Below are 22,867 nucleotides of genomic sequence, written 5' to 3'. Positions count from 1 at the left end.
TGAAAATTGTCTGCAGTACAAGTTGGTTCCAGTTAGACTTCTTATGCCATATTATCGTAATCAAATTGTTTTTAATTCCACAGATTTAGAATTGGGTACAATTAATACATTTTTAATAAATATAAAAAGGCTTACCAGCCATAACTGTAGGCACAAACAGGAAGCCCGCAACCAAACATATCAACTACTTTCATTGGCAAATCCAAGCCACTGGATGATGTGTGAAGACATACACCAAGGTCAGCACTTGCTGAAAGAGAAAATGTATTATGGCAATCTAACCAGAATTGTAAATTCAGTAACATACGAGGGGGGACCCAGAAGAAACCGGACTTGGAGGGCGCTGCCACTGGTAGACGTAGTGCAGGGTTCTCACACTAGATGGTGTTAATATAGACCTTCATGAAACAGCTGTGCAGACGGCATCAGTGTACTGCTGAACGTGCAAGTGTGGTATTGTTTCTCTGACTGTTGGCGGCTACCTTTGCGAAGTATTTATGGCAACTTTAAAAGAACAGAGTGTGTGTGAAATTTTGTTTCCTGCTTAAAAAAACAACGGAGACACCAAATGCTTCAGGAAGCTTTCCAGGACGCTGTGAGCCGTGCACAGGTTTTCGAGTGGTTTGGGCATGCTTTAAATGTGGTGAGATGTGTGTTGAAGACCAAGCTCGTTCTGGACACCCTTCAACATCGCGAAATGAGAACATTGAAAAGGTCCACCAAACGAACGACTAAATTTCAGCAGAGACAGGAATCAGTTGGAGCTCGTGCCAGCGGATTTGCACACGAGACGTGTTGCTGCTAAATTTGTTCTGCACCTTCTCACACAGGAGCAAAGAACCATCTGCATGAATGTGTGTCAGGACTTGAAAACAGAGATTGCATGTGATCCAAACTTCTTGAACAGTCATTACAGGAAAAGTCATTGCGACTTTTTCCTATTTCCACAAATGAAAATAAAAAATGCTAAAAGGGGAGTGTTATGACAATGTGGAGCCGGTAAAAACAGCTTCGCAAAGGGCACTGGACAATATCAAACTTGAAGAGTTCCAAACATGCTTCCAACAGTGTAAATTTTTATGACAACAATCCGGTTTCTTTTGGGTCCCCCCCCCCCCCTCGCACAAATCTCTGGCATTTAAGATCCATAATGATTTTGATATTTCTGTAATACATACTGAACACAAGATAAATTACCATATCTACCCGATAAATTTTTTCCCAAATTTGTCATAAAAAAACAGGGTTGTTATACTCCCAGATTAAACTACTGCTGCCAAAGTCAACATTTTTTGTTTGGTAGTGCGTATGGTATTTGTAGGGGTCATCTTATATTTAGAGAAGAAGCTTTGGGTACCAAGTTCAGGTGCACATTTATTTTGAATAATTTGGAAGGTCAGAGCTCAACAAATGATCACATTCCAAGAGGATCAACACTAGCAATCACATGACACTCACACGACGCTAGTGCTAGAAACTACACTGTTGTCCAAAATTAAAGCAACAAACTGCAATTTCCCCGTCTTGTGTCTAATTTATGGTATAATCATATAAAATGTCAACTGATGTCCGTACAATTGTGTTTCTACATGGAATATGGCATTCTGGTCAATGGATAACAATGCTAACGATAATGTCAGGGCACCTATCAAACACGACAGTGTGTGCCAGGTAGTTCCACATCCACAATAGCTGTGTATAAAGTCACAGACTGGCACAAAGAAGGTCCCTACCAGTCACTCTGCGGTGGAGAGCCATAAGAAGAAATGTAGCAGGACAGTCGCAAACTGATGGGGCCCAAAGATTATTGTGAATCATTCTGTTCTCAGGTGGGGCGAAAATATAGAGACTGAAATAGTACCCCAAAGACCAGGGTAGGACCATCCACATGTGATATCCAAAAGGAGGACCATTAATTGGCAATAAAGGCACGACGGTACTGCCTTTGCACTGCAACTTGGTCTAAACTCGCAGCATTCAGTGGACATATCGTATCGTGATAACGATGTACAGAAGACTTTGTTGGAGACCTGTATGTGTACCTCTGATGCATCTTCACAGAAGGGAACATCTTAGAGTGAAGTCGTCAACATGCCATCTGGACGGTCGAACAATGAACCAATGATCTCTTTGCAGATAAGTCCTGATTTGGTGTGGAGAGCGATTCTCAAAGCATTTTCATCTGGAGGAACATGATTTCGGGACCCAAACAATGTGGAAAGAGACCGATATTGAGGATAATCCTTAATGGTGTGAGCAGGGATTATGTGGACCATAGAACCCCTCTTCATGAAATTGTACAGGTGAATCAGCAAGGTTTATCTGTTGCTGGGTATTGCGACAAGATCTTGGGACCTTGTGTGGTTGTTCCAAGGTGGGGTAGGCTCAGACTTTGTATTCACGGACAATAACACTCGACCTCGAGGCTGATGTTTTCCTGGAAACAGAAAGATGGTGTGGCCTGCTCGTTCTCCCGATTTGAACCCCATAGATCATATGTGGGTCCACTAGGGGAACAGTGTGCATCACGTCAGCATCCAGCAACCCCTCTCCAAGATCTGCGAGCCAGCTCTGCAGGAAGAATGGGTGTTATTGTCTCAACATAAAACCGATGACATCACTCACAGCATGCCCCATCGTCGTCAGGCCTGTATTGGTGCTGGAAGTGGTCACACTCCATGCTGAGCACATCAACCAGTTTCAGGAATGTGTGTGAAAATCCATTACATTGGAAAAATAGACATTTTTGTCTACCATTATGGAAGTTGCAGTTGTTTATTGTTTTTCTACTTTACTATCAAATGTTTACACTGTTTCGTGACAAAATAAATGTAGCCTTGCAAAATTTTCATTTGTTGCTTTAATTTTGAACACTATTGTATGAACTAGCCACTACGACAGTCTGCTGCTCTGATTAAAATTTGACAGTTTTGTAAAACACACGAGGAAATTGCGTTAATTATCATCATCTTAACTTCTGTTGTATTTGAACAGGTTTGCAATAAACCTCATACCTCTATGGATACCATATTCAATGTTTATTGCTCTTTAAGAAAAGGTAACATTCAAGAACGGAAATGTCCTTCAAAAAATGTTAGTTGCTTCAGAACCCAGACCAGTATTTAATTTAGTTATAAGATAATTCTTATAATTTACTAAGTAGTGGATTGCAAATGAGAAATTCGGTCACTATTCATATATCAGAATACCACCAGGTGAAAATGTTACCAGCTTTAGAACATAGTGACATTCAGTTGAAACAAGATGGAAAATTAATCGAGAATGAAATGTCTGATGAAGGAAACAAATCATATTAAACAGTGTGCAACCGTTATGTGAGAGTGCAAAAAGGTGTCACTAGATTGTGGGACAAGCGAAAGTTCGAGAATGGGACTGCATTGTAATTTTGATCATTTATCTATTAGTTGTTGCTGTTGTTACACATGATTTGCACACTATACAATACTGCAGTCTGTTTTTTCACAGTTCCTCAATCTCAGCACTACAGAATGATTGGAAGGAGAACAGGGACCCCCAGCTTGGCTAAGAGCCAGGATGATTGCAGTGTGGGGAGCAAGTGGCAAATTTTTTTTACATCTACCACATTTAAACTGCAGTTTGCTTGAATCAATTTGTAGTCTGAATCAAACTGACTTTATATAAAGTACTCAACAATAGTACTAATTTATGCAGGAGACAGTAAAAGTCTAGATAGCTGCCAGTGGCATACTTATGTATTTCTTGATGCAATGTCATCAACACTAACCATAACATATGAAGACAATGAAATGGGGTGCATCAGGTGGTTCCACAAAAACCAATAAGAGAGCAATGAGCAGGGGATATGTTTGAAAGCAAGAGACAATGTAACATGCTCACGTCATTATAGAAGCAAAATTCGATACATATTCGGGAAAAAAGTTATGTTCTTAGGTCACACCCTAATGACAGCCTCAGAAATAACAACATATTCAGAAAAAAAAACAGCCAAATACTTTGGACAACGAAGACAAATTTAACAGCTGTTCCATTTGGGGGGGGGGGGGGGGGGGTTACAGCGGCAGCACCAGTGGCGGCAATGATTAAAAATGATACCACAGGCTGCAGGGTTAGAAAGCAAAAAAGGTAGAAAAGAAATATTCCAAAAGTTTATGTAAACCATTTCTTTTTGTTCGTTTTATTCTTGTAGTATCATGAAAATGTAGACAACAATCAATAAATTGTGCATGTCTAAAACAGGTATAATGTTGACTTTCTGGCAGATACTTTGCCAATAAAACAGTCTGTAATCCGACTAGTCAGAACACGTCAAAAATAAATTTTTTCTCAATAAGTGTCATGAAGAGGGGTCGAGTCATCTTCCACTCAGGTAAACATGGGATGTATTTTTAAAAGTTGCACCCAGCTAATAATCACATTAATAAAATGATATTTATATTCACATCAACCACATCATTTTTATCTCCTAAAATAAAACACAGTATTTCAGTACAGAGATAGTTGCAAAAAATTTGCACAGCTAAACCACCCTCTCATACAAAGGCTAAACACAAACGCCTCTATCAGCACAAATTAAACCCCTTATGGAATGTATATAGATGTATACAGGGTGCTCCATTGATAGTGACCAGGCCAAATATCTCACGAAATAAGCATCAAACGACAAAACTACAAAGAACGAAACTCGTTTGGCTTGAAGGGGGAAACGAGATGGCGCTATGGTTGGCGTGCTAAATGACGCTGCCATATGTCAAACGGATATCAACTCTCTTTTTTAAATTGAAACCCCCATTTTTATTACATATTCATGTAGTACGTAAAGAAATGTGAATGTTTTAGTTGGACCACTTCTTTCGCTTTGTGATAGATGGCGCTGTAATAGTCACAAACATATAAGTATGTGGTATCATGTAACATTCCGCCAGTGCGGACGGTATTTGTCGTGATACATTACCCGTGTTAAAAACGACCATTTACCAATTGCGAAAAAGGTCGATATCATGCTGATGTATGGCTACTGTGATCAAAATGCCCAATGGGCGTGTGCTATCTATGCTGCTCGGTATCCTGGATGACATCATCCAAATGTCCGGACCGTTTGCCGGATGTTTTATTTAAGGAAACAGGAAGTGTTCAGCCACATGTGAAATGTCAACCACAACCTGCAACAAATGATGATGCCCAAGTAGGTGTTTTAGCTGCTGTCGAGGCTAATCTGCACATCAGTAGCAGACAAATTGCGCGAAAATCAGAATCTCAAAAACATCGGTGTTAAGAATGCTACATCAACATCGATTGCACCTGTACCATATTTCTATGCGCCAGGAATTGCATGGCGACGACTTTGAACATCGTGTGCAGTTCTGGCACTGGGCACAAGAGAAATTACAGGACGATGATAGATTTTTTGCACGCGTTCTATTTAGCGACGAAGCGTCATTCACCAACAGTGGTAACATAAACCGGCATAATATGCACTATTGGGCAATCGAAAATCCACGATGGCTGCAACAAGTGGAACATCAGCAACCTCGGCGGGTTAATGTATGGTGCGGTATTATGGAAGGAAGGATAATTGGCCCCCATTTTATCGATTGCAATCTAAATGGTGCAATGTATGCTGATTTCCTACGTAATGTTCTACCGATGTTACTACAAGATGTTTCACTGCATGACAGAATGGTGATGTACTTCCAACATGGATGTCCAGCACATAGCTCACATGTGGTTGAAGCGGATTGAATAGTATATTTCATGACAGGTGGATTGGTTGACGAAGCACCATACCATGGCGCGCACATTCACCGGATCTGTTCCCAGATTTCTTTCTGTGGGGAAAGCTGAAGGATATTTGCTGTCGTGGTCCTCCGACAATGCCTGACAACATGCGTCAGCGCATTGTCAATGCATGTGCGAACATTACGGAAGGCGAACTACTTGCTGTTGAAAGGTATGTCGTTACACATATTGCCAAATGCACTGAGGTTGACGGACATCATTTTGAGCATTTATTGCATTAATCTGGTATTTATAGGTAATCACGCTGTAACAGCATGCATTCTCATAAATGATAAGTTCACAAAGGTACATGTATCACATTGAAACAACCAAAATAAAATGTTCAAACGTACCTCCGTACCCATATAACATTACAAGCAATTTTTTTATTTTTATTTTATTTTTTTTTTTTTTTTTCCTCCAAGAACTGCTTGTTGCAGCTCCACTAAAGACATTTCCAGTAAATTAGAATTACAGTGACAAGTTATTTTATCAGCAGCTGGAAAGACAAGAATTTACTTCAGCAGTTCATTTGTTGTTTATAGTGCGTAGGTACATCATCAGTTTAAAAAATGTCAATCAACCTTTAACAAGCTGACCGCCGCACACTCAGCACTTCAGTGACGGGTGTTTCACTGTGATGCCAGGCACATGGCGTCTGGCATGAGGTTCTGATGTGGCCAAACGGCATTGGATTTGCGGTTGTGTTGCGGCCAGCGGGCAGTCAACTCATTAAAGATGGCAATAGCAACACAGTGTTGCTTAGGAATGAATGAGCTTGTCTCGTGTAACTTCAACTTCTCAGTGCTTATCTTGTAAAGTGTGTCTCATGAGAATCTCAGTAATGTAAGCATGCTTATAGTGTCACTATTCTCCTGAACTGAGTCACAGAACTGATTATTCCATTAAGTTTAAAGGTTCCTTCATTTGACCAAACAAATCATATATATTCATTATCTCCATATGTGTTTCAACAAAATTCAATTCGGCTATCAAGATCATTCTCATTCAGAGCAAGGAGAATGTAAAGCAGCTTCCACCTCAGAGTCCACAAAATTCTGGGAACAGTTGTTATGCTGACTGTTGAAAATCTTTCTTCCACTACATTCCTTCGCAACACACACAATTCCAGCGACTTCAAACTTGTCTCAGATTCTATCAACTGTGAACTATGAAAGTAGTTATGTTCCAGAGTCAATTCTCCAATGTTGCTGATCCTCGCAGTCTCTGTTTTCCAGTAATTCTTTAGCACCCACTTCCATTCTTCAAACAATAATGCCGTTTATTTCCAATCCTGCTACAAATGAAAGCATTTCTCAGTTTCTCACTGCCTTAGTTTCAAAGAGTGTATGTGTCATTTTTGAACACACTGTAATACGATTGCTTTTACTGCAGGAGTTTACGATGTTCCCCAAAATTCAACAAATATTAATCAAGAGACTGGAGTGTACAGTATGCTTAGTACCACTGTCCTGATGGATGATTAACAGTGCAAGACATGTGTGGCAGAAGGTTCTTAATGTACCACAGTTTCCAAAGTAAACCTAATTTTTTAATACATGTGTGTGTCTGCTTCAGTTTATCAGTAGTTCATTTTGCCAATTATTCCTTCAGTGAAACTTAAGTTTCTCGATTTCACCCCAACTTATTATGTGCACCCAAACAAGGACTGACTTGTCTTTGTAATTTTGACTGGAATTACTGTACATCTATGGACTGCAGATCTGTGTATGTTTGGTGTAAAGTTACTGAATTTCATTTTCAAACTGTGTTCCAAAAACAACTATTTTTTAATGAAAAATATCCTATAATGAATAGTATTACATACGAACATATAGAGACGGCTTTTATGGCTAAAAATAATAGGTTAGAAAATTTTGAAAATCACCAACAATAAAATCCCAAGTATACACCTGCACTGGACTGACTAAAATATCCTGAACCTGAAATCAATTTTTAGCTTCTGTGTAGCTCTCAAGCCTAACCATGTATTTCACAACAGTTCGTGGAGGAGCTGGCTAGAACACAGTGGATTTATTTATCTTGTACCAATGGCGAGCAGTTGCTACTCAGCTGACAAACTGTCATCACCTTCAGTGTCTAACGAAGTAACATTACATTCTTCTTCACTATCTGAGCTGCTAAATTCAATATCAGACTCACGATCACTATAGTAATCCATTTTCAAAGCATTACCTGGACATCAATATACACTACATGATCAAAAGTATCTGGACACCAGGCTGAAAGTAACTTACTAGTTTGTAGTGCCCTCCATCGGTAAATGCTGGAATTCAATATGGTGTTGGCCTCCTCTTAACATTGATGACAGCTTCCACTCTCAAAGGCATATGTTCAGTCAGGTGCTGGAAAGTTTCTTGAGGAATGGCAGCCCATTCTTCACTGAGTGCTGCACTGAGGAGAGGTATTGATGTCAGTCAGTGAGTCTTGGCACGAAGTTGGCGTTCTAAACATCCCAAAGGTGTTCTATAGGATTCAGGTCAGGACTCAGTGCAGGCCAGTCCGTTACAGGGATGTGCTTGTCATGTAACCACTCCGGCACAGGATGTGCATTACGAACAGGTACTAGATCATGTTGAAGGATGCAGTCGCCATCCTCGAATTGCTCTTCAACAGTGGGAAGCAAGAAGGTGCTTAAAACTTCAATGTAGGACTGTGCTGTGATAGTGCCACACAAAACAACAAGGGGTTCTGGCCCCCTCCATGAAAAACACGACCACACCATAACACCACCGCCTCCAAATTTTACTGTTGGCGCTACACACACTGGCAGATGACGTTCACCGGGCATTCGCCATAACCACATCCTGCCATCAGATCGCCACATTGTGTACCATGATTCATCACTCCACACAGTGTTTTTCCACTGTTCAATCGTCCAATGTCTACGCGGCTTGCACCAACCGAGGTGTCGTTTGGCATTTACTAGCGTGATGTGTGGCTTATGAGCAGCCAGTTGACCATGAAATCCAAGTTTTCTAACCTCCTGCGTAACTTACATAGTACTTGCAGTGGATCCTAATGCAGTTTGGAATTCCTGTGTGATGGTCTGGATAGATACCTGCCTATTACACATTACAACCCTGTTCAAGTGCTGGCAGTCTCTGCCAGTCAACAGACTAGGTCGGCCTGTGTGCTTCTGTGCTGTACGTGTCCCTTCACGTTTCCACTTGACTATCACATCGGAAACAGTGATCCAAGGGATGTTAGGGAAACAGTGGGCCAAGGGATGTTAGGAGTGTGGAAATCTCACGTACAGACGTACGACACAAGTGACACCCAATTACCTGACCACATCTGAAGTCTGTGAGTTCCGCGAAGCATCCCATTCTGCTCTCTCACGATGTCTACCTGGCAGCACAGTGCACCTAATATGGAAAATGTATGTTTTTGGGGGTGTCCGGATACTTTTGATCACATAGCGTAGAAGAGAGACTGAAAGTACACATTTTGTTGTCCAGTATCTCAAGCTGCACACAGTAAATATAATATCTAGAGGCAAACACAATAGCAATGCTACAAATGTAGTACCAGTGCTATCCAGCAGCCAAACATTTACCAATGAGTGCTGAAATAGATCTAAGTGGGGTCCCCCCACCCCTCCGTGAAGGTCTCTTCTCAAGGCGCATGGATATACTCACGATTTTAAGTTTCTGTCAAAAAGGAGTTCTATGTAAGGGGTTAAAAACACACTATTTGATCAAAAATAACTGGACACCTATTAGTGGACGTTAATACGAGGCGTGTCCACACTGTCTCTCTATAACAGCTTGAACTCTGCTAAGGATACATTCAGTGAAGTGTGCAGGAATAGTAGTACATTACTCCTCAAGAGCCAAAACTGTAAGGTAGTGGTGTTGGGGACTTGGATCCAGAGCCAAGCTGATGTTCTAACTCAACTCAAAGGTCCACTGGGTTCAAGTGGGGAATCTGGGCAGGCCAGACCATTTCAGGAATGTTACCATACACAAACTATTGTCTTACAGATGTCGCATTATGACAGGGCGCATTGCCATGCTGCTACAATCATCTCCAAACTGTTCCTCTATTGTACACACTATTGTAAAATATGTTCATATCCTTCCACATGTTGTGTTCTCAAAATGGCTCTGAGCACTATGGGACTTAACTTCCGAGGTCATCAGTCCTGTTGTGTTCTCTTAACTAGAATAAAGGGAAGACATCCACACCATCTCCCTCATATTTCACAGATGGCAGGTAACATTGCTAAATCCCAAACCCTTCCATTAGACTGCGATAATGCACATTGTGCTTCATCACTCTAAATCACTCATGTCCAGCCATCCACAGTGGCATCACTCTTGACAGGACCTCAAGCTTTGCTTAGCATTGTCTACAGAAATGTGTGGCTTATGACAAACTGCTCAACTATTGTACCCCATTCTTTTTAACTCCTTGTGCACAGCATTGTGCTAGCTGGACTCTGGTAGCATTCTGGAACTTGAGAAATTCCTTCCACTAACTCCATCCAATTTTTTACAACCTCTCTCCTCAGTGCTCAGTGGTCCTGCCCATCAGTATATCAGGGCTAGCTCTGATTGTTCTTTCATGTTTCCACTTCACAACTAAATTTTAACGTGTGACTTCGGTGGCTTTGGAAGGATTTAAATGTCCGCAAATGATTTCTTACTCAGATGACTTCCAGTGACTAGTCCATGTTCAAATTCACTGGACTCTCCCATTCTGCTGTTACCATTATCCTACTGCCACGACACTAGTCTCTGCCTCCTCTTGTACTGATGGGTCTGCCTCTTATTACATCGAGTGATCAATTCCATATTACACAGAGGTAACTGGCTACTTTTGATAAGATACAGTAAGAGACATCTGATAGAAAAAATTATTAAACTTCGTTAACAGCTGCATAAATTATTTTTGTTATTTATTTGATTTGGTCTTACTGAGCAAAACCTGTTCTGTTCATCTTTGTAATCAAAACAAAAAACAAATCAGTGTAAAATGAAAATAAAATGTATTTGTTTCCTTTATTTTCTGGAACGTAGGACATGGCATGAATTTGCAGGCTAGGGCATCATTACAGAATTATTTTTGGCCAAAAATTCACCAACAAACAACACAATGTTGTAAGCATTTTATCGTGGTACAAAAACTGTGAATTGTTATGCCACAAATTCACACGTATTCTTCAGACTGCTTCACACAAAGAGCATTGAAATTTTAGCTAGTAGTCTTTATTGACTGTGTCAGCTTGTGGCAAGAGAACACGGTGCAGTATACTGTTAAAATCGAAGAACACAGCGCGCATAACCTTCACATTTGACCGCACTTGTCAATTGTTTTTAGGTCTTGATAATCCAGAATGCTTCCACTGGGATGATTGAGTCTTTTAGTTTCAACATCATATAGTTGTTTTAAGTAGTTAGGCATTCTTTCTGGCTTGATGTAGCAACTCCTGACCAGTTTGCATTTGCTGCTGCTGCTGTTCGAAATCAAACCTGTGGAACAAATTTACCCAGAACGTCTGCCCGTGCCATGATCCAACTGTTATCCTAACATCAAAAGCAACCTCGATTGTGATTCAGCACTCGCTCATACCTTTATTCATTTCCTTCACTTTTTCTGCAATTTCATCAATTGATGTGCTGAGGCATCCAGGGTGCTCATCACCTTCAGAATACTTATATCACTCGTACACCCTTTTTTTACTAACAGCAGACTCACCAAAAGCAATATTCAAGATTTCTCTGCTCTTACACAGGGTGTATATGCAGACAAGGAAAAAATATTCGCGGTTAAAATAACACTTTTGCCCAGGTGAAAACACCCTTTTTCCGTGTTAAGTGACAGTATATTTTCCCTCAGAACTGCAAACTTATCAATCCTTTGAATGGTTATGGTTTTATACACAGGTGTAGAATTTCCCAGCACTTTAGAAAACGAAACTCAGGGAAAAAGATACATTTTGGAAACATCTTTGATGTACAGCAACATGTACACAGCTTATTTTTGTATTATGAAAGTATACATTGGAATTCCACCACACACTGCATGTTGCTTTCTGAATCATTGAAATGGAGAGTGTGATGTGCTTTTGTAAGCCAGTCATAGCTCATGTCACGTGATCTCGCCAGCCGATGACAGCGGATATTCAGAGCATAGGACACGTGATGTAGTCAGGCAACAGCAACATCACTTATGTAGCACGAACACACAAACAGGGAAAGTTAATAGTCTGAATTAATATACATAGTGTTTCTACAAAAAAAAGAAAAGCTTTCACATATAATATTGGTCTCTAAGGTTAATAAGCTGCAAGAGAAGCTAAGCTTTCGCATATAATGTTGATTTTTTTTGTGCGTGTTACACTTTAAGATATGTCATACAAATGTGCCAGTAAATTTTTTAATAATGATAGAAATGTCTGATCTTCAGGGTTTGAAATTCTTCTAAATGGCTCATCATCAAAGAGTTGATTTTTAAATCAGAGTCAAACGCTCTGTGATTAAGAAATTCATGGTACATTCTCGCAAATAGTTCAACTTACGTAAAAGGATATTTATTTTGAAAGTAACGCTTTTCAAACCACCATTCGCAATATTTTCTTGCAACCTGTAAGAAATAGGTTTGTTTCAGCAGTTGCCAGAGAGCACAGATAACAGGTGACACTGCGCTTGTGCAGCTACCATGACATAGGAAGCCCATATGTATGTACGTGTAAAACATTGAAAGATCATACTTTATGTATAAAAGAAACAAGATATCAGAGGATACTCCAAGAGCATCGGAATTTCGTGAACCATACTAAGATGTGCACATTTAAATTCCATACTTAAAGTTCACATTCATATGTCCAGATTCCCAATGAAGTAGACCTCCTCCTGATATTCAGCTTTCCAGTGTGGCTTTCGGGATGTAAATTTTCTTGGAGCACAGGTACTGTATTATATTATGTTTGGTTCTTTATTATGGCACAATGCCATACATGCTAGAAGACGAAAACGTGCACTGGAAATGCAGCGAACAGTTGAAACTAGCCAGTACTGTGGAATTAAACATTTTGTTTCAAATACATTGATTGACTGGCTCTGCGGAAAAGGTTAATAAAAGTCAAATTTCTTTAGCAAACACAGACAAAAATAACTTCATTGTTCTGCAAGGCGATTAATGCTTGACTGTCGGAAAGGTGGAAATAAAATAAAATCTGAAACTAATAACATATTTCAGCCTTCCATAGTTACGTGAATGTATTTTAATTCACTTGATAGCTCCCAGCCACAGATATCCGTTTTGTTTTCATTTGACGTGAGAGTATACGAAAGGGAGAAAGCAAAATTACTAAATGTAAAAGCAGGTCACGTGGAGACTATCCACTATAACTCAGACTGCTCTGCAAATCAGCCCTGGATCTGTGATATTTGCTAACCAGGTCAATACTAAAAAAATAAAATTTTCAAAAATATGTCCATCTTGTAGCGCACATCTTTCTGAAAAGTCTGACACATAAAACATATGTGTTTGAGGAAATGTAACATGTTATTTGGTCTTAATTGTGCCAAAGTGCAGTGCCACGCCTCTTCATACAGCATTCTTTTATTGCACATCACTGTAATTCATTCTGTGGCATTGAAACGTGTATATTTTGTATTGGATGCCATCAAACTATATTCAGGACAGTGGAAATAAAATGTCCTGTGGTGCCTCTCCTGCTCCCAGTCACCAGGTTTGACATCCTGCCCCTTGCTGTTTTGTGTGACAAAATTAAATATAGGATACATAAAACCAATGAAGACAAAAGACAAGCAAGAAAGTACACATTTCTTCAGTCCTTAGATCCTAGCATTTTTTTCTCTCTAATCTTGCCAAAGCTTTACATGGCATGCTTTCCTTGCTGCGAAAGAATCTATTACAGTACCTCATCAAAGTTCATCAAACGTTTTGCTACATGAAAAATTGAAATGTCATTATCTAATACTGAAAAAGCTGTTAATACAAACAATACCCACGACTGGTGTGGTTTCTTGACATGATTACGTCTATTTTGTTACTGTTTGCTAGATAAAACAAAATAGGCCTTTCTAATATTGCAGAAATTTTGTAACACACACCAAATAAATGAGCTGTTTTGGCGCAAATGGTCATTTTTATAACACAACAGAATATAATTCACGAAGTACCAATATCAAATGACTATTATGCCTACTGCAAGCAAAAAGCTTTATGTTAGGAAATAGTTTCACATTTCATTCATACGCACCCGTTTCTCAAGCATAGGATCAAAAAGTAGTATTACGACATTTTTATATGAATTTGGAATCATCTTATTCTTCCATAATTTGTGTGATGTCCCCGTTTCTTCTCCTTCCCCGTTCTAACAATCATCACCAATTCTGTAGCTATTCCTGCCATTGTCAAAATTTGTTCGCCGATTAACTTCACTAACCTTGCCAGAATCACAGGTTTAGCTATCCTGCTATTATTCTCCGGTTAGGTGTTATTCCATGTTCGTACAACACATTTTCCACGGTAGTTCCAGAATTGAACTTAAGCGGCTGCTAGCCGTAGTCTGTACAACTGGTCCTTACTAGTGTAGCGATCTGGCCAAATATTTTCTGTCAAAATTTCATTTTCTTGGGTACACCGAAAAGATAATACGTAATCTTTCTCACCTGTTATTCCTATGTTAGTTGTTTATTTCCATTCTAGTAGTCTGAATCTATGAATTTCGATAGTAACAATGTTGATCATTCACAAACCCAATCAACCACATAATCGGACAGCGATTGGCATTAATCCGTTCGGCTTTATTCCGCTCAGCTCGTATAGTCCCGCCCCCTTCTGTCAGCGTAAAGTTTATTTCTAGATGCGACGAGTATTCTCCTGACAGACACATCATGTACACTATGCGCGCATCCAAAAATCAACTTATGATTCTATCAGAAATCAACTTAAAATGTGTTCAACAATGTTCAAAAACCAACAGGGATGTGTTTCAAAATCATATGAATAATCGAGAGACCAAGGTGCTTTCTGAAACAAGGTTTTTTTCCTCAAGAATATGAATTTGTCACCCCTTTTCCCAGTAGCAACTAGCTGCTTGCTGCAACTGCTTGCACAGCCAACAGCCACATGCCTGTAGCCAGAAGCAGGAGAATCTACTATTCAAACACGACTCAATTGCGCATGCGCATGAGCCCGCTCATAACTGCTAAAACAAATTTAACCCTTAACTACTAGGAACACAATTACTATGGAGGGGTCTCACAGACTGCATTTTTCTATTTTGTATTTCAAACCAGAATTTTGCAGATGATTTATAGTTTCTCGACTTCCTGTCATTCATTACACTTCTTAGAGGTGGCCTTTGTAGAAATTTGATTTTTCTTTTTTTTAACAATGCAGTATTTCAAACACTTCGACAATTAAAACAAAGCAAAATATGGAGTATATATTTATTTTATGAGTTACAAAAATAACAGCAAATAGTTAGCTCTCCACTTACACACAGATTTTCATCAGAGGGATTATATTACAAATTGGCAATATAACTAGGTGGAAAAATCCAACATGACTTACGATAAATTGTGTGCGAAGTCAGTTTTCAGTTTATGACTCATCTTTGCAATGTAGAGCGAATATTTCAGTCCATAAGTCTATGAATGGAAAAACTTTGCCACATTTTACTTCTAATATTACAAGTAAAAACTAAATACTTGTTCTCATGCATCACTGAATCATACTTTAGTCAATTTCCACCTGCAAACACTTCACGCAGACCTTCCTGGAACACTCCAAACAAATTGGAACACCACACTGTTGACTTAGATACCTTGCTTTCCTCCTCAGATGAGGAGGGTAAAAGGCACACATTTTTCTATTTTCGAATCCTTCTTTCAGTGTCTGAGGTTCATCTTGTAAGTGAAGTATTCTTCTGATAGTGTCACTTAACTCTCATGGCAAGCGCCCAATAGAAATTCTACGCTTCATATGAGGTTCAACTAGGTCTCTTCTACAGTCTTCATGAAGTTCAATCTTGTCATTACCTTTTCCTTTGGATAAGCTTGATGTACCACATAACAATTTACATGGCAAGTAACAACTACTAATTTGAAGAAAATGGCCAAAGGCCATCTTCTTGTCTGGCGACTTGACAAATAAGCTGCACACCTTTGGTCGAGACAGTCCACACCACCTTTTGTTATGTTATAAAACAGGATGATTTCAGGTTTTCCTGATTCAGGATCATTCTTTACTGAATGATGCATAGAAGATATCAGTATTGCAGCTTTGGACTTCTTGGGCACGAAGGAAACCTAAGTCGTGTCTTCTGTAAAACCATAAACAGATGTCTTCACACCACGTTTCTTATTAGGTAAGAAGTTCTGTGGGATCTCCTTTTCGTTCTTTTTCAGCATACCAACGTATGTGAGACCTTTTTTTGAAAGTTCATTGACTAGTTCTACTGATGAGTACCGGTTGTCAACCGTAACATTTCTCCTTGTGTTTTCAATGGGCTTCACCAATCGAAGAACAGCCTGTGTGGGAACACTGTGACCTTCCTCAAGGCTATGAAGGGTGTGACCGTCGCTGCCTTTTCCAGAATATATGTATGCATTGTACAAGTAACTTGTACAAGCGTCAGTCAAACACTGAACTTTCAGGCCATACTTTGCCGGTTTGTTTGGCATGTACATTCTAAACCCACACCTTCCACGAAAAGGAACAAGCATTTCATCAACACACACTGTTGCACCTACAGAGTAACAAAGTTGACTGTTTTCTATGAAACGCAAAAAGATTTGTGAAATAACTGCTGCTTTGTCTATTTTCTTTCTTTCCACCTGATCATCTGGATTGTCAAATCGTAATGCAAACCAAAAAAACATAAATCTTTCTTTGCTGTTCCATCGGCAGCAAACAAGCTGTAAACAGACTCGTTCCCTGACTTGAAAATGGCTGAAAACACTAATAGACCAATTAGATCCTTCAATTCAATGACATCAACATTTCTAGATAGGATAAGCGATCGTTAGCATACTGTGCCCTAAGCTTAGATATTTTCAGATTTGTCCATCGAATGATTTCGTGTAGAATGTCTGGTGTAAAGAATAGTTTCCATACCTCCAAAACAGCAGGGTTTTCTCCAAGACTTTTCGCCATCTGTCTTAGTCCAGGAAGCTGCAAGATGATGATGTGTTGCCTTGTTCTTACATTAGCTGGTGGCTGCTTTTTTCTCCGTCGGAAACATCTATTCTTACCTAATAAGTGAGCTCCGTCGTCACCAGCTGTCACATCTTCATCACTTTCGGTTTCCTGCACTGAATTAGTGTCATGATCACTAAATATCTCAAAATCAGGGTCATTATCGCTGTCATCAAAGTCTTAATCCGAAGATTCAACGGGGCGATCTTGAACATCAACATCTGTCTCACATAACACACGTTGCACAGAAGGCCCAGCTTTCCCCTCCATGGAGAAACAGTAGCATGCAACAAAAATGTGGCACGCAAACACTTGGTACATCTGTGAGACCTCTCAAGGCTAATAATTACAAAACAAAGCGCAGGAACAATGCAATAATGCTGGCATGTGTAACTTGTAGCCAATAGGAAGGTACACAGCAGAGTCCATTTGGCTTTACAGGAGTGTGAGAAATATCTCGACACAAAAATTAGTAGCGGTCTGAGAGACGGTCGATAGTAGTTAAGGGTTAAGGTAAACAGTTGTGACTTCATGCTCATCGGAGGCAATTTGTTGTTATGAAGCACTGCATAGTCTTCCTAAAACCTCTGACACATTTTGCTGTTGGCAGACACTTGCATGAGCAGTGTGTGTCAGTGCTGTATATGGCACATTTCCTTTGCAATTTAAGTTATTTTTGTTTTTTCTCTCGTTTATGTTTCATTATTGAAGTATTATTCTGCAGTAGCAGGATACAGTAATATCCTTTATTGGAGTATCGGTTCTTACCAGTCAAAATTACAAAAATTTATGAGAAAACTGAAACAATGAAAAATTCCCAGAATTCTAAAAAATTTCCGGGTTTTTCCCAGTTTTCTCTCAGATGAAAAAAATCTCAGGTTTTTCCTGGATCTCCCAGTTGTCCCAAGTCGTATACAACCTGTTACATCAAAATTTAATACAAATTTTCTGATCCATTTCTATAATAAATAATCAACAGTGCTACCAAAACACATGTAACCTTTTTGACAGCTGACAACAGACTAGGTAGTTGATATGGATAACATTCTACACACAATTTTCTGATATATTTATCAACACAATGCCGAACATGTCATGCAAGATGGACTAATGCAACATGAGAAATTACAAATTCTTTCTTCATTACATTTTGAACTCTCCTCATATAATAATAACTGTTGCCTTTCAAGCCCGTCAAAGAAAGCTTCTACCTCTTGATGGGAACACAATGTAAGAATAGGACTTGAATTGTGTAGAATAATTGCACTACACTGCACTGAAAATGACACTGGAATACACACATCAGTTTAACAGCAGATATTAGATGAACATTCATTTTGTTCTAAATTTGTAGTAGATAAGTAACTCCCGACTTATGACTTCCATTCCTATGTTAATATAATTTACTTGATAACATTGTATTTCAGAAGAAAACAATCAGCTTTTATATTCTATTTACAGTTAACTTATCCATCTAAAAATAAATACTGCATGGATGTATCTGCATCTTGTACCGTCACGGATTTAAAGCAGTGCCGCAGAATGGCTGGTACAAGGTTCTGAAACAACCTGTAGAAGCATTTTGTGACATAGCAAGGTAGGCAGAGTGGGACTCTCTACCTCACTCAAAAGTTTACCGGCAGGTACAGCCACGGCCATTGATGACATAAAGTTCCTGCTGAGTAAGCATTCTTGACTCTTCACTCACTGCAGTACTGAGGAACTCACACCACAGCTTCATGCGCAAAAAACTCTATAGCAGGAACCAGACATCCCTTAATTATTATTTTTTATCTGGACAGAGGCACAGCACGGGTGAAGTTAAAAATATTTATTTATGTTGCTATTCGATGATTACATCTCTTCAGTTTTGACACAAATAGGGAATTAATTGTATGTAATAGAGAAAATGTCCAAACGTCCAGCTCTGCCCAAAAATACCATCACATACAAAAATTATTAATTGCTTTATGCGGTTCCTTAGCTAAGATTTCATTATCATTCAATAACTTAGAAAAAGTAGTAATCTGCCCAGAACTGGTCATCTGAATAATGATGTGATGTAATATATAAAAACATCACAAAGAAATGAATGGAAAGAAATTAAAGCTTTGACACATTGGATTACCTTTGTAACTCCCCATTTATCACATTCAGCAGCTTAAAGTTTTCTTTTGTGTTGTATGTTTTGAAGTGGGGCTCAATTGCTTTTGTCCTCCTTTAAAATTGAAGATCGTAACTTACAAAGTGACAATGAAATGGTGCATACACCCTTCTCCCTCTCCTCTTTGTCATTAGACAGTATTTCGGTTAGTTTTGACTTTGAGCTTTCACATGATACTAGTACAAATTTGCAAAAAAAGCTTCTTGTACAATTTTATGGTTTTCACAATTTTATTCCAAATCTACATCTTTTGGAAGGAATTTATTGCTTATGGAATAATTTCTTTTTAAGCACAAGGAGACTTTCAGCTATACTTCATTAACAACGGTATTTACTTTGTAAATACAATGTGTTGTCTCCAGAGAATCACCTAGTGACTTCTTTACAAGAGGCTTGAAGAGAGAAAATGTAACAAAACAATCATCATAGATCCACAGTAGTGATCATGAGAAGATTTCAATTGACTTTTCAAAAGAACGGATTTCTCTCTTCAATAATAAAGTTTACAAAATGATGGGGGCATGAATACATTAAATACTCCCAAGATTTGAGACCTAGTATTTTCATCAGTAGTAACTCCTGCCTTCTCCCTGTTGAAAAAATCCACTCCATCAGCTGTGTAGGTTGGTACGTATAAAGATGCACTGTCCTTCCACTGAACCAATAACACTGACTAACAAATGCTTGTTATTACTTTTGATATGTTCAACAACTCCTGGTTGCACTTTAGTCTGTGCCGCAAAAACAACACATGACATTGGCTCGTTACATGGCAAGTATTGCATAAAATTATGCAATTGACTGCAACCACATATGTGTAATGGCACTATGTGGCTGTGTGTGATGTAGAATGCTGGCAGTGTAAAGCAGCATCCAGTCACTGTTAGTTGGTTTACTGTATTAAGAAAAGCACTGTTGCAGGTTTTGAAATTATTTACTCATTATCAAATGGCTTACATGCCTTTATCGGAATGTGGGTGATGGTTTATAGATGAATTGCGGGGAAATTACCACCAGGAACACTTGTCTTTCTCTAATGAATAACACTTATGTTGTTCTTTTTTGTTTTTCACACTTATACACACACACTCATGGTAGTCTTCGTTATTACTGAATAAAGTGAATTGGTTACCTGGCCATGGTGGCAGCACTGTCATGTTTATGCCCTAGAAGCAGGGAGGAGAGGCAGTTCTCAGTTTTGCACATGCACTTAAGATTTCCACCAGCACAACTACGCATGCAGAGCTTCCTCGTAATGGAAGCCATGCATAACTGCACAATGCTTGCTGGGTTAGGTGGTAATCTCTTGCACTGTTTAGCAGATGACAGGTAACTGGGTTCCATGTATGTTTCACTGTGTAGTATATTGAGGTTATGCTTTAAGATGATTTAAATGCCTGATGAAATTTATAGGGGATTACACACAATGAAGTCATGTGGAATGCCACTTCTGAATATTATTTGAATAAAAATTGGAGATGTGATGTGTGAGTGTCAGATATTAGGAAAAACGTGTCAATCATTTTATTGTAAAGAATTAGATACTTGTCAAAGTAGAAAAGCAGAGAAGCAGCAGCCTACAAATTTGTGAAAAGTGTTTATGAAGACTGCGGACAAATATTCATGCTATGGCAGCTTAATAACACAACAACTGAGGAACCTGACATCTGTAAAAAAGAAAAAGGTGGGATATGCACAGTTCATCAACAAAATACAAGAAATTAAAATGGAGACTTGTGCAAAAAATGTAAAACTTAGAAAATACAACTTCCATTTAAGTGGATTCTGGAGTCTGTGACATTTCTGAATTTATTGAGTCTGAGGATGTTTATCTAAAGTAATCTTTTATTATTAAAGTTCTGTTAAGAGCTTCGTTACATAATAAAATACAAATCGTGTATTGAAAGGGAATTAACTTTCACTTAACAACTAAGAACCTTCGTTGAGTATTTCTCAGTTACATAAATAATCACTGAAATGCTTTGTTTTTAATTGCAAAATAATTAGTATATAAGTTGCTGGTTACCAGCGAAAGACATTTTATTGCCAGCCTTACCACTGTAGTTTCTCAAGCAGAAAATCTAAAATCTCATTGTGAACTGAAATTTGCAAACAAAACGTCGTCGTTGCTTTGTATTTTCCGTACCTCTGTTATTTAGACACTTCTTCCCCCCAAGTGTCTTTGGTTTCTCTTTCTTGGTCATCTTTTCATCTCAATAAATGCAGAACAAACTCCCGAGCAAAGAAGAGGATGCATAGCAGACTGCTCTTGTTTGCAAATTTCAGTTACTCAGCCTTGTGAGGCAAACTAAAAATCTGCTTGAATATAAAAGTAGTAAAAGTGACGCACAATGTTTCATTATTAGCAGCAAAACCATTAATTTTTGGAGTCACAAAGTGAGGGGCTTAATGTATTATGGTTATGGAGCTTACTTTGCAAGATTCCTAACCAATTCTTGCAAGAATTTGTCAGAGCAATAAACAGGAGAAGGCTGGTAATCCTCAATTAATAGTACAGGTTCTGCTTTCCTTATCACTATGTACTTTTAATTTCTTCTGTTCATTTATATATGATAGTCCAAAGTTCTCCTGTTATTGTCACAGAGGTGAACTGAATACGAAACAAAATTCTGCAATCACTACATTGTGTGTCACTGATGTTTGAGAATACTCTTCACATACTGTCACTCGGCAACATTTATTCACAGAGTAACGAGTACAAGTCCATGGTTCACCTAAATAAACTCCTTGCCACTGTAATTCTGAAGCTTCATTTTTCACAAAATACCTAATGTAGTATGCTCTTTTTGCTAGTATAAAGGGCGGCCAACTGAAAACGAAAGAGATGGGGAAAAAAGCTAAGTAAACTGTTTATTATTTCAAAACTAATCACCATAAGTGTTAATGCATTTATCCCACTGCCTTCATGGAAAAATGTTTGCAACTGCCTAAGGGAACAAGATTGTACTCTGTTGTGCACCTCTTTCTCCAAAGTAAATCGACTGTCACCAATATCTTTCTTCAGGACTCGAAAAATATTGAAATCACATGGGGGAAAATTGGGACTCCATGGAGAATATGAAAGGCTTCCCAGTAAAACTAATGCAGCATAACAAACACCTTTGGCAACATGTGGGAATTTCAAGTGAGCTGCACATGTTTCACTGGGAAGCTCTTACACATCCTCCATACAGTCCTGATCTCTCCTTATACAATTTTCATAATTTTCAGTCCTGAAGAAAGACATTCATGGCCTTTGAATTGCTTCAGACAAAGAGGTGCACACTTGTGGACAATCACTGCTCTGTAGGCAACAGAGAACATTTTTCCATGAAGGCACTGACTCTCTTGTCTCACAGTGGAATAAATGTATAACAGTTAAGGCAATTACTTTTGAAATAATAAACAGTACTCTTATTTTCTTTCCATCTCACTTGTTTTCATTGGACTGCCACATATATGTTCTCTTTTCCACACATAATGACTTGTCTATTCAACCATCTATCAGAGTCAAACCCCCACTGAAAATGGAACAGTTGTTCTCAGAGTTTCTTTGTTAGCCTGGAAGTCCAGTTCTATGTGATTAAAGCTCTGAAGTTGTTGCAAAGATAGTATTTCCTTGTATTTTTCCTAATATTAAAGAAATTGCTGTCTAATAACCCACTTGTCTATATTAACATAAAATATTTACTGTAGGCATTTTATTTATTCTGCTTTGGGGCG

At 38.7% G+C, this 22,867-nt stretch overlaps 1 protein-coding gene across 1 annotated transcript in view; it reads right to left on the bottom strand.

Annotated features, from left to right (window-relative positions):
* Nucleotides 1-22,867, bottom strand: part of LOC126175236 (chitobiosyldiphosphodolichol beta-mannosyltransferase) — an 89,771-nt gene that overhangs the window by 281 nt on the left and 66,623 nt on the right. The window contains exon 5 of the mRNA XM_049921870.1: nt 136-250. Within this exon, the coding sequence (XP_049777827.1) occupies nt 136-250 (115 nt within the window). The remainder of the gene's footprint in view (nt 1-135; nt 251-22,867) is intronic.

The sequence above is a fragment of the Schistocerca cancellata genome, chromosome 3 (assembly GCF_023864275.1).
Source record: "Schistocerca cancellata isolate TAMUIC-IGC-003103 chromosome 3, iqSchCanc2.1, whole genome shotgun sequence".
Classification (NCBI taxonomy): Eukaryota; Metazoa; Arthropoda; class Insecta; order Orthoptera; family Acrididae; genus Schistocerca; species Schistocerca cancellata.
The sequence above is the reverse complement of the archived record's forward strand: the minus strand, read 5'-3'. Positions and strand labels throughout refer to the sequence as shown.